The sequence below is a fragment of the Marmota flaviventris genome, chromosome 16 (assembly GCF_047511675.1).
Source record: "Marmota flaviventris isolate mMarFla1 chromosome 16, mMarFla1.hap1, whole genome shotgun sequence".
Lineage (NCBI taxonomy): Eukaryota > Metazoa > Chordata > Mammalia > Rodentia > Sciuridae > Marmota > Marmota flaviventris.
In genome coordinates, this window is record NC_092513.1 from 16,847,827 (window position 1) to 16,861,253 (window position 13,427).

The 13,427-nt window shown below is 39.1% G+C and overlaps 2 protein-coding genes across 3 annotated transcripts in view; both read right to left on the reverse strand.

The window, feature by feature from the left end:
- Positions 1–13,138, reverse strand: part of Malt1 (MALT1 paracaspase) — a 60,244-nt gene extending 47,106 nt beyond the window's left edge. For both annotated transcript variants that reach the window (XM_027949028.2, XM_071602712.1), the window contains exons 1-2: positions 12,773–13,138; positions 5,649–5,815 (exon numbers count right to left, since the gene is read on the reverse strand). In XM_027949028.2, coding sequence (XP_027804829.1) covers positions 5,649–5,815; positions 12,773–12,999 — 394 coding nt within the window. In that variant the 5' untranslated portion in view covers positions 13,000–13,138. The remainder of the gene's footprint in view (positions 1–5,648; positions 5,816–12,772) is intronic.
- Positions 7,165–7,323, reverse strand: LOC114103362 (small integral membrane protein 30-like). The gene has a single exon (XM_027949029.1). The coding sequence runs from the start codon at positions 7,321–7,323 to the stop codon at positions 7,165–7,167; it is 159 nt and encodes a 52-aa protein (XP_027804830.1).
- Positions 13,139–13,427: the final 289 nt, after the last annotated feature.

The following is a 13,427-nucleotide window of genomic DNA, read 5'->3' on the forward strand; positions in this document are numbered from 1 at the left end:
ACCCCTCCTCTTCCTGTAAGATAACATCTCCCCTTTTATACAACCAGTGCATGCCCATGTAAGAAGTGTCCTTCTTACATGTCAATTTGCTTCTATGAGGCTAAATCTAGTCTCCCCCATCCATCCCTTGTTGTGCTGCAGGGCCCAAGACTGAACACTCCACACCCAGAAACACATTCTTTCAGACCTCACTTAATACTCCCTTTGCATCTCTATTTTTTAATCTTATTCCCATCAATGCTATCTCTGTCTTTTTTCACTTGTTGTTATTTTCTTTTTCAGGAATAACTGCCAATTTTCTGGATCCATGAAACAAGCAAAGATCCTTATAAATAAGAAATAGCATTTAAACACTTTTAAACTTGGTAATAAGAAAAAAAAATTGAAATCCATGGGTCAAAGAGGCACCTGAGGTAATAATCCATAACTAAGTTTCTCAAATGACCTAGAATTTTCTAGCATTTTGAAAATGGTACTTGATTCAGCAGACCTAGTTTTTAATCTTACCTTTGTCCATAACTAACTGTGACTTTGGCCAAATTATAACTTCCAGAAGTCTCATTTTCCACATAAGTATTTGCTGGTTAAGATTAAATGTTCACACTTCACTGAGGTATGAAGATAAAATTGAAGTTCAGGTATTTTGGACACTAAAGAATACTGTTCAGTAGTCTCTGCACTTATCTTAGAGATCATTTGACAATAAAAATTGATATAAAATATAATGAGTTTGCTACAAAGAATTCAAGAATAAAAGTGATATGAAATCAAAGAAAGGGGTGGGGGCAAATGGAAAAGATGCTCCTGAAATCATGTGCTGTTTCATAGTTATCTGATAGGTATCCTCAATGAAGCATCTTTTATATGAAGAATGAAATAAAAACAGCAATATCACAAAACCAGGTTAAGAAACTTAGAATTCATCCTAATGAAACCCACATATACAATGTTAATTATCTTTAAATGTCCTCACATTTCCAGCCCCTGTTCTACCAATTGCAGGTAAGTATCTTACTTCCTTAGGTAATCATTTCATGATCTACATAAATATAACTGATCGAGCTTATAAGTCTGTGCTCAAAATGTTTTCACTTAGAATAAAAGCAGCAAAAATATCTTGAATTGCATATCTAAATTTATCTACATCTTCCATGACTATATATGCCACTATTGTTGCTTTGGGATCAGAGTCTTTGACCCTTAAATACAATAAAGATCTGAAATAAGATCTCTGGTTAAAAACAATTTTAGCACATTTGATTACCTCCTTGTCCAATTCCCAAAGGAATAAAAATAGAGAAACACTATGAGTGCTGGAAACCAGGAATGGATACCAGCCACACAAAAACACAAAATAATTTCTCCAACATATAGTTCAAGCAAGACTGAGAGGAAGCTGGACAACTACCTGCTGTGGAAAAGTGCAGTGAGAGAGAAAGCAGAAGGGAGGAACTTTAGTCTGGACTTCAGAAAATGTATTAGGTGCCAGAGCCTAAAGACAGCAAGAATTTCAGGATGAGTTCACACTCACCTAAGACTTTACATTAAACGGCCACTGAAGCTGGCTCCAAATCACAGGGATTATTCAGTTAGAGATGGAGGAACATTCACAACTTTAGCTACTTCTGGGCTACCAAATATATAAAGGAAATTTGGCCAGTTTCTTAAAAGACATATCAAATACTACAGTTATCTCTCAGGGTTATTTCACATTATTGTTTCATAACAATTGGAATGGAATATAGCAAACTAAAGTTCCTTCTGTCAGAATATACCTAGAATTTCCCCTCCTCCTTGCATTTGGACTTGTAAAGACCTGTTCTAAGGCTCACAGCATCTTTGACAGAATTCATATTATTAACCCTAACCAGAACCCTATCAGAGCCCCTAACATCAGAGAAAAATCATCTGACCCCTATCAGAGAAAAATCATTAGACTTTCTGTGGAATAAGGACTAATATCATCCTGTGAAATGATATTAACTACAAAATACAGAGAAAACATTAGAATATTTCTTAGTTTTTACTAAGATTCAAGAATATAGTACACTGAAAAGGAAAGCTAGAGATTAGATAAACTTACTTTACATATACTTATTTTTACAGTTGTCCTGGCTATGATGTTTGCCTCCCCTACTAAACTATGACCTTCAATAGGTAGAAACTATTATTTAATTCAGCTCTGAATTCACAATACTTGACATCTGAGATAGCAAAGTATTGGAATACAGTAAAGGTTTACTTAATGAATGAGCAAAGTCACAAATTGAGGTGATTCTATCAGAGCTTGCAATCTTCTCTTTTTAAAAATATTTTTGATGTTGATGGACCTTTATTTTATTCATTCATTTAAATGAGGTGCTGAGAATCAAACCCAGTGCCTGACACATGCTAGGCAAGCACTCTACTGCCGCAGCGGCAATCTACCACTGAGCCACAAACCCAACCTCAGAGCTTGCATTCTTAATATAATTATAATAGTTTTTCAAATGCCAAATGTCTTCTTTGATTTAAGGAGAGCAACTAAGAACTGAGCAGGGAGGAAGAGCACGAGGAAAAGATTAACATTAAACAGAGGCGAGTGGTGGGAGGGAAAGGGAGAGAGAAGGGAAATTGCATAGAAACAAAAGGAAACCCTCAACGTTATATGAAATCACATGTAAGAGGTTGTGAGGGGAAAGGGGGGGAAAAAAACAAGGGAGAGAACTGAACAACAACAGATTAGGTAGAGAGGGAAGATGGGAGGGGAGGGGAGGGGGGATAGTAGGGGATAGGAAAGGCAGCAGAATACAACAATCACTAATATGGCATTATGTAAAAATGTGAATGTGTAACTGATGTGATTCTGAAATTTGTAATTGGGGTAAAAATGGGAGTTCATAACTCACTTAAATCAAATGTATGAAAGATGATATGTCATGAGCTTTGTAATGTTTTGAACAACCAATAAAAAAAAAAGAAAAAAAATTATAATAGTTTTTATTTTTGATAGCCTTGATATTAAAATTCTTCTTTATAAATCTTACATTTCTTTATTCTAATACCTATAGTGTAAATTTTAGATTATTGGGGAGCTATAGATATTAAACTAACAATAGTTTACTGCTTCCTAAAATTACTAAGCTTTATTAAATCCCCAAAATATTTCCTTTTAAATAAATAATATTCAAGTAACAACCAATTTTATTGATACCATGTGGTTAATACAACAAAACCTTCACAGAAACAGCATACAAGTGGTAATATAAAAACTGTTTTCCTATTTCCTACAAAAGAGCCCTATGGAATGATCTTGTAAAAACCTGTTTGCCACATATCAGAACAACCTGAACAGGGCACACTGACAGGAGAGTGCTCTTATTATTTGGAGAAAAGCACAAAGAGCAAAACTGGATTTTTAAAAGGAAGATTACTGATGTTTACTAGGGAGGCACTTTACCAGTTGCTGGCTTGTCAAAAGTCAAAATATAAAATATTATTTAAAAAATTCAGGCAGATCATTACATATCAATAAATTTATGACTCAATTTCAGTGAAGCCTGGTTTCACATACAGAAAACTTTAATTGGGAACCATAGATTTCAAGGTCAGTGACTGCACCACAAATTTAAGAGATATGTTTGGCCCCTGTCACTGTCTAGAAACAATTCAACACATCATTATTCCATGTCACTCCTGCTCTTCTGACAGACAGAACACTCCACTCATTTTATAGAATTGATAACCAATGGTCAGAATGATTGAAAAAGAGAAATGAGATTCAAAAGTGTTATTAAATTCCAAGAGAAGTTTCTTAAGTTTTCAGAATTGTTCTATAAAGTATGAGAACCTAGTGCCCTAATCTGGTGGATTTTGATCCTCACAACTACTGCGTACTCACTATTTGAGGCATTGGGCATATAAAAATTAATAAATAGTATCTTAAGAAGTTTACTGATTGGTGATGGACAGAGTTACATACTGGGGCATCTGTGTTAGCAGCTAGTTATTCCTAGCCTGCAACACTTGATATGAAGAGGCAGTGGGAAACAAAAGCCAAACATTTAAAACTGTGCATATCTCAAAGGAAGCATTTACTGGTGGCTTATTTTACCATCTACATTAGTAAATTGGGATGACTTGGGAGTCCATGTTTCTTCTCATTTGTTCATGACTTTTTGGTTATATCCCCAGCATCTGTTGTTTCTGTTTTCCATCCAGCAGGTCTAATTTTGTTTGGTGATCCATGTGGTTCCTGGAAAGCTGACTCAACTCAATTCACTACTGGCTTTAATCCAGGCAAATCAGCACATTCCATGTCCCTGGCTACAATGACAGGTTTAGGGACAGGGAAGTATACAAAACTAATTAATGAGAGTGAATCTTTTGATTTTTCTGGGAACGTGGGGACAAAGATGCGTGAGACCAGGAATGGATAGCAGACATCTTGGGCTAATGGAGCAACAGTCTTTTTAAAAGGAAGCTTATGTCAAGAGAAGAACAACAAAGACAAAAAACAACCAGTCCCTTAGAAATAGGCTTTTCTGTCGGGACAAGCAATGTATTCCCTTTATTCTATCAGTTTGAGTTGGGGTTTCTGGTACATGTAAATCCATAGTTCACTGCTATACCTTCTGTCCCTAAGTCCTTATTTAACATAACAATATATCATAACCAGGTTGGTTATATAATGAAGTGGCATACCTGAAATTTACATAAAACAGAGAGCATCAATTACTTAGTCTATGGCCCTTCCAAGCCTGGCTGGCCTCTTTGCTTTCAGTGGATACTTGGGAGCCTGCAGTACTGTTGCATCAGGCAACTCTGATACATGTCTTTCCTGACACCATTGCAATTGACTAACTCTAACTATAGCTACAGAGAGGAGGAACTGTTTCCTATTCCTCATTTGACTTTGGAAGTAAGATGCCTTACTCAATTTTGACATATTGAGGAAAAACCATTGTGGTTTATTTAATTACACTTCAAAATATCATGTTGGCAAAAAACTCAAAACATTAAACATCTGGCAGGTATGGGGGCACATGCCTGCAATCCCAGTGGCTCTGGAGGCCGAGTCAGGAGGATTGCAAGTTCAAAGCCAGCCTCAGCAACTTAGTGAGACCCTGTCTCTAAATAAAATATTAAAAAAGGGTTGGGGATGTGACTCAGTAGTTAAGCGGTCCATACCAAAATCAAAACAAAATAAAATAAACATCTGTCCTACTTCCTTTATCATCCAAATACATACGTATACAAAAATAATTGTGTGAGTTCACTTTTTTGGCTAACTGTTTCAGTGTCTGTTACTTATAACAGATAATACAGACTTATCTATAATAAGATTATTATAATCTTACCTATAAATATTTTAGCATGCATCTCCTTGGAATATATTCCTCTATAGAACTACAATATTATTGTATGAACTCCATAATGTCAAATATGTAGGCTACATTAAAAATTTCCCAATTGTTTCAAAAACATCTCCTATAGCCGGTTCTTTGAACTATAATCAATGTTCATGCATTCTTATTTGCTTTTTATGTCTTTTTTGGTTTCGATATGGGACAAGAAAAAATTTAATGAAATTTACCTGGTAAATGAGATGTTTTTCTCTAAGTTTTACTCCACAAACTTCTACATAATATTCCTACCAGAAAACCCACCTGGGGGGCTGAGAAGCTGAAGAACTTCAGTGTGTTCCATAGCCTGTAGGAAGTCGCTCAATTCTGCTACCGTGCAACCTTTTTCACCCATTAGTTTTAGTAAACACAGGCTTGGGCTTCCTTCAGGCTCCAACACCTTAAGAGAACACTGCTCCAGGTCCAGACAACTGAAAATGACAAATTTATTCAAGTCAACAACCTCTTTTCAGAATGATACATCTACTAAATAGCTGAACCATTCCAGGTACTATAAGGAATTAATCACAAGTTGGTGTGTGCTGGAAACTATTTACATTATCAGTGCTAGTGTTCTTTCCTCCTCCTTCTTTAGAATTTCCTCCTCTTCTTTATTCCCTTCTCTCACTCAGTTCCCAGAGTTATTAAGGCAGGAGAGTTCAAGAGAAATCTTGAAGCAGGATGTGAGAGAAATTCAGCCTTGATAGTGATCGAAATTTTTGTCTTTCATGTGAAAATAAGAACTAGGAAGAACAGAAAAAAATTCTTTTTAACTTCTTCTTTGAAGATAATGAAGCACAAGATGATCCAAAATGAAGGTGCTAAAAGGTTAAATTCTGCTGTTTTCTGAAAGGAATATGCCTTCATTCCATTGGGGAACTACAATATCTGAAATCATGGCACATGAGCAAATACAAATAGTGCTAGTAGGGCTCTAGAGAAAAAGAGAAGCCAATGACTCAAAAATGTCACTAGATAAAACAATCAATGTTACAAAGTTAGCAATCGGAAAAGACTTGACACCCAAGTCAAGCCAAGGAACAAACATGGAAATAGCATAAGGACTACTAGGCTTTTTTTTTTTTTTTTAACTTACAACATAATGAATGAGTTTATATTTAATATAATACTTCTCAACATGGGATGTTACTCAATTAATACAAAGGTTGTTTTGCTTACACTGAATCTCTTCCAATGTCAATATAAAGGGTTCTTTTTAACTTTAAATCTTTTTCCATTTCAATATAATATATATTAAATACATTTTTCCAAACCTTTTTCCCCCTATAGATGTTTTAATTTTGGCTATTTGATATGTAAGTACAATATTAACTTGGTATATAAAGCAAATATATAATAAAAACATGGAGAAAAAGACTCCTTAAGGATTCAGGAGGCAGTGATAACTTGATAGTGGAGATCTGCCAGATTCTGGACAAGAGATTCTTCCTTCCTATTTCCTGTGCTTTGAGAATTCTGAAACTTTCAACTACTACTTACTTTATACCATCCCATGTCTTTGACACTTTTTCTAAGCAGCAAATACAATTTATAGGCTGCAGTTTTCAGTACATTATTTGTTATAAAGAAAACATTTTTTTCCATGTAACAAACATCTATTTGTTCTCATTTCATGGGAAACAACTAAGAATAAGAAACCATTATCGTTCACTGGGAAGTTTACAGACTAAAGCTCAGGTTTATCCTCAATAACACAAAAGTTTTCAGGGCAAAGTTTGATTCAGGAGGCCCTTAAAAGTTACATCTGTCCATTCTGCTTTCATGCATACACACCAAGGCAAGCACAAATGCCTGCAATGCTGAGAACCACATCTAACAAGGTAGCGATTGCGTCCCCGGTTCCTAGTGTTTCAACAACTAGCAGAACCAAAAGCAATGAAATGAGGACTAAGAACAATTGTGTTGAAACTGAGGTCATGATACTGGGATCTTGAAGGCTGAGAAATGGTACATATAAAAATTTATCTGGCTTGAAATATTCCCTTTTTGGAGCTCTGGATGCTGAGGCTAAGAGAGTACATGTGACACCGCTTCTGGGAAGCAGCCATTACAAGAATCAGGATTATTAAGTTTTTAAATAATTAGAATGAGATTTTTAAAAATAAGAATACTATATGCTAAATAAACTTGTTTTATGAGAAGTTTGCCAGGATCTAATACATGAAATTAAGACGTCATCTCATTAAATCTGATGCTTTAACTGTTTACATTGATATAGAAACACTTTGACTTTTCTTCCCCAAAAGACCAAATTTAAGTAATCAATTTCTCTTCTTATACAGAGGCAAAGAGAAAAGCAAGATTCTGAGTCTCCCTTCATTGTACCAATTTTCTGCATGGGTACTGGCTTTCAGCTAAGATGATGCATGAAATATACTCAAATTTTATCTTTCCTTCCTTATATTCCTGTAAGTGTGCTTCCTGAGCCCTAATTCAGAATTTTTGAATTACATTTAAAAACTGCTTTATTACTGAAACAAATGGGCTTTGCTTTTTATAAAATCAAATGGAACATATTATAATGGCATTTTGGGGGGGGGTATAAACCACAGAATTGCTTTTAGGTCCTTCTGCTTCTTCTCTTGGTACATTTACTCTCTGGAATCTTCATTTATTAATTCAATTTATCTATCTATCTATTTATGTAATTAGTTTTAATTTCTCAGCATCAAAATTATGCCGGACAACTTATTTATTAATCACCCAAAATAGGTAAATTTTTTCTAGGTATTGAGGATAGAGCAGCAAATAATATTTGCTACCCTCCTGAATTTTTTCACTTTAGAGGAGGATAGATAACACACAACCCCCCCCCCTCTCTTTTTGGTACCGGGGATTGAACCTAGGGGCACTGAACCACTGCGTCACATCTCCTATCCCCCCTGCCTTTTTTTTTTTGAGTTAGAGTCTTGCTAAGTTGCTTAGGGCCTTGTAAACTTGCTGAGACTGGTTTAGAACTCATAATCCTCCGGCCTCAACCTCCTGAGTTGCTGGGATTACAGGTGTGCACTGCCATGCCCGGCACATCTCCTGATATATATCCATCTATCCAATGTTTTGGAGAAAACTAAAACAAAGCAAGGGGACAAGAAATACTGGAACAGATGTATGGGGTAATTTCAAATCTTATAATCCGTAAAGTACTTATCCAGAGGATGGCTTTTAAGCAAACACTTGAAAAGTGGACAAGCAAATCATGTAGTTATTTGTGGAGACCACCTCATTCTGAATAAGCAGCAGGTACAAAGACACTACTATATTCAGGGGGTATGATTAAAGAGGTGGTGGTGGAGAGAGATTGATTAACTGTAGGATGTAAGGTTCAAGCGTTAACTAGTATCTAAATAGCATTTTTACACTGAGATAGAAAAGCAACTAGAGGGTTTTGAAGAGAGGATAGACAAAATACGATTTAATGTTTTTAAAGAATCTTCTATGCTGAGAACAGACCAGAAATAGGTGCAAAGCAAAAGGAGGAAGAAGTTGAGTGGCTATTGGAATAATCCAGGTGAGAAATAATGGTAGCTTGGCCCAGTATGGTAGATGTGGAAATTGGATTCCAGATATATACTGAGGATTTGAAGATAAAAATAACATATCTAGAAGCAGAATCAGGAATGACTTGATTTTTTTTTTTGGCCCAGCAACTGGAAGGATAAAGTTGTCATTTATAGAGATGCAGAAAACTGAGAAAAAGGTTTGCGGGAGGGGACATGTTAAGTTTCAGACATGTTACATTTAAGATATCTAAAAGACAATCAAGAGGAGATGACAAATAGACATCTACACACACCCAGGGATTCAAAGCAGATATATTGGGAGTAATTAACTTAATGATATACAAAGTCATATGACTGAAGAATAACACCAGGAGACTAGGTTAACAAACAAAACAGAGAGATACAAAGCCTGAGCTCTAATGTACGATAAATTCAGAGACAGGAGATGGAGACGAGGGAATCTTTGGCTAGAACTTTTACACATATTCTCACTCCTGTTATAAGCTGAGTGAAGGCAGGGTTTCTGTAGCTAAAGGAACACCTTTTACATGCATGTATGAAATGACTGATGGTTTTTCCTTGGTGCGTGTTCCACAGTCCCATTTTTTAGCCTCATTTCTTAGCTTCTGACTGAGCAGAATTTAGGCATTTTAGAGCTCCCTCCCCGCAAATCTTTGCCCATCCCTGAAGCTTATAATTTACACTATGGGCAAGACACTCAGACTCTGTGCCTATATACAGCAGTGTCCAATATTAGATCAGTTTGGAATGGAACCATGGTTGGTTTTCATGTAGGTCATTCATGGTTGTGGCAAACTAAACCATAAGTAAGCAATCATGCTGAGTCATCAACAACCGTGTGAAAATATTTACAAGTATTCCTAATTATCCTGCTGGACAGCTCTGAATGGACTTTTCGTGTGGTTTATTGATTTATATTCTTAAGTAAATTCTTATCTAATTTGAGGAAAGATATAGAGTCAGGAAAAAAGTAAAGAGAGAAGAAACAACTTTCAAGATATTTGGGCCGTGAATCTAATTAACTCTGAGGAAAAACTCTTCACATTCTTTTGTGACTCATTGTTCACTTGGATCAGACTCTCTCACTACAAGTCTTGTCTAACACTAGAGAAAAACACTTTTAGGACCTTCAGATGCTCTTCTCCCATCATGGTATGAAACCACTTTAACATAAGCTTTTTTTGGTCTTAAATAGACTGAGAATCACCAGCTATCCCAGACCCTTGCCTATCACTCTCCAGCCCCAAGTTTCCCCTGCTAACTTTTATAATGGCAGCTTAACTCTTCTGATCTCAATAGACACAACCTTAAACATCCCAAATTCTCCAACTCTCCCCACCTCAACTAACCTACATGGAACTAATCTTCATCATCCTGGAAGACTGGTGTAACTCACCTGTCTTGTCAGGCTTCCCACCCAGAATTCCCAGATTTCACAAATGCATGCCCTTCCGTGCTTGTCACCTCTTGCTAGGGGATGGCCCTCCTCTCTATATTACTCCACAGAAAAGTGGCCTCAAAGTTTTCACCAAACTCCCAAAGCTAACAGCATTTTGCAGCCTCTAGTGACTGAAGGCTTGGGAGGAAAATGCAACACCCAGGATCAGGTATCCACTCTTTGAGATCCCAGCAGCCACACGTTTTGCTGGCAAAGTCTTACTGACTTTCTTCCTTTATCACCAAGTGGTAGTACTCTCCAAGAAGCCCAGATTCTTTCCTAACTAGGTTCCTGATTAATGCCAGAACAACACGAGGATCTGCCTCCAAAGACAGTTTGGTTGTGTGTGTGTTGGCGGGGAGGGTACTGGGGATTGTACTCTCAGCTCTACCACTCAGCTACATCCCCAGCCCATCCCCCCCTTTTTTGATTTTGTAAACTTTGAGACAGGTCTCACCAAGTTGCTGAGGCTGGTCTAGACTTGTGATCCTCCTGTCTTAGCCTCCCAAGTCACATGTAACACCACTCCCAAGATGACAATTTTTTACATTATGATGAATCTAGAAATTCAGAAATCTGAGGACTTAGACTAATAGTATTTTGCATTTTCTCTGTACAGCTAAAAGCCTAATGTGTTTTTCCTGGAATATAAAAAACTTGCACCCTATATCTGCTTGACTTTCTTAGCTTACATTTCTTACCTCATTTCTGCATGGGAAATAATCCCAAATCATCATTAAGTTTTGCTTCGATCTTAACTTTGCAACTCAGGGTTGTTGGGAGGGTTAAAGTAGATAATACATGTAAACACTTAGTACATTGTTTGGTACTCTGTACTCAATAAAAAATAAAATCCATTTTTAGTATTACATTCAACATGGCAATTAATGTTACTGTGAATGTCTCAAAATTCTAGTCTATTGCTAGATAAACCCTCATGAAGAGGAATAAAATATTTAACGTTTAATCTTCTGGAACTTTTAGCTAATAGCAGGCCTCAATAGTTTAAATGAATGACTCTCAATTCAATAAGCACTTATTGTCTAAGACAAGTTCTATGCATAACAGTATTAGGAGGTGACTTTGTATAAAGATATGTACAAATAATGGTAGAACAATATGAAGTTTGATCACTTGAGAAGTTTATGGTCTCAGAAGCCCTGCTGCAGTTCCTGGACCCTTTCAGGAGGTTCACAGGTGAAAATGTTTTTTTCATAATAAGATTTTATCAAACTTTTTCATTCATTCTCCCAGGAGTGTACACCAAAGTGTCCACTGTTGCTATCTGCCGATTTCAACAGACTGAATACAAAGAAACATAAAGAATCCAGTTTTTGTGATTGAATCAAGACGTTAGAGATTTTCAAAATGTAAATCAATGCTACTTTGCTAATTATGTTTTAAAAATTTTGGACAAGTTTGCTTTTCTGCAAAAATGTTGTTAACCATGTAATGGGTTCTTTTAAAATAAATTAACGTCTTGGAAATTTCTTGCTTTTACTTTCAAATGTGGTAAATGTCAATATATATAATATATATGTAATACAATAACCTGCATAAAGGCTCTCTGGGTCATATATGTGTGTGTATATATATATATATATATATATATATATATATATATACACATACATACATATAATATTTTATACACACACACACACACACACGGGGTGGGGGGGGAGGGAGGTGCTGGGATCCCAACCGAGGGCTTCATTCATTCTAGGATAATTCTTAAGAGTGTAAAGGAGTCCTGAGACCAAAAACTGCTGAGAGCCGTGGCGGAGTCTGTATGGCCGTGGCTCTCAGCAAAAAACTTCAAATATCATTAATAGCATGGACCCTTTCCTTATCAGGAAGTTTCACTTATCAAGTTTATGCTCATGACGAAGTCAAGAAGAAAACCTGGTAACTTGATTTGATGGAGGAAGATGGTGAGTTTAGATTCAATTTTTCCCTCTTTCCTTTTCTCTGCACAAAAATCTTCAGGAATCCCTGCACCCCAGTCCTTGGCTTCACTCCCTCTTCACCTGCACACCTGCCTCCTGACATTCCTTGGTCCCTCAAGGGCAGGGTCCACATAACTTTCTTCTGCAGTTTAAGTTCTCTGGAATTACACTCGGAGAGAATTTCATTCTCTCAATATCTTCCCGGGTCAACCTCGACTTGTGGCTTTCAGCTCCAGGGTCAGAGGGCAGGAAGAGGGTGCAGCGCCGCTGGGCCACTTCGGCCTCTCCCCCTCCGCGCCGGGATCCCACCCCGCACTCCTCGCATTCCCAGGACTTTGCGGTTCGGGCTCTCGGAGACTCTGGGGAGGCTCTCGGTAGCCGTCCCCACCTGCGCTCTCTCCTCACCCCGGCGACGCGCTCCAGCCCTCCGCCCCAGCCCACACGCCCGCCCGGGCTCACCTGAGCCGGAGGCGCCCCCGACTGCCGGCCAGCTCGGCCAGCCGCCTCCAGCCCCGGCCCTCGGGCGCGCGGTCCAAGGTCTCGCCGAGCCTCCGCAGCAGCGGCTCCCCAAGGCGGAGGAGGGTCGCGCCGGCCAGGGAGGCTAGCGACTGCCCCGAGGGCGCGCCCGGAGGCGGCTGCAGGGCCGGGGACGGCGAGGCCTGCAGCGGCTCCCCCCTCAGCGACATGGCCCGCGCGGGCCGCGGCTCCGGCGCCCTTCCGCTAGCCCCTCGGCTCGCCTCCGAGTCCTGAGACAGCGGCGGAAGGAGAATTCGGGCAGCGCAGCGCAGCCCTCGCAGGAGGAAGCTCTGCTCCCCGCCCCGCGAGACAGGTTCTCCCCGGCACCCGCCCGGCGGGCCGAGGGCGGGGCCTCCGCTGCGCGCGTGCGTGCGACCGCGCCTCCCCGCCCTCCCCCACAGCCTCCGGGCCCGCGCGGCGCCCGCCGCGAACCCGTGGAGCGAGACGGCGCGGGTGGCTGCTGCTGCAGGAGGAAGCTGTGTAGGAACTGCGCCTCGGCCGCTCCTCCTCGGCGAGGAAGCCTGCGGCCCCGGGGCTTCCCGAGGCCGTGGGAGGAGGCTTGCCTCATGCCGGGGAGGGGAGCACTCGACTCCCGGTC

Excerpts from the sequence above, each read along its gene's own strand:
- LOC114103362 (XM_027949029.1), bottom strand. The coding sequence starts at position 7,323 with ATGACCTCAGTTTCAACACAATTGTTCTTAGTCCTCATTTCATTGCTT.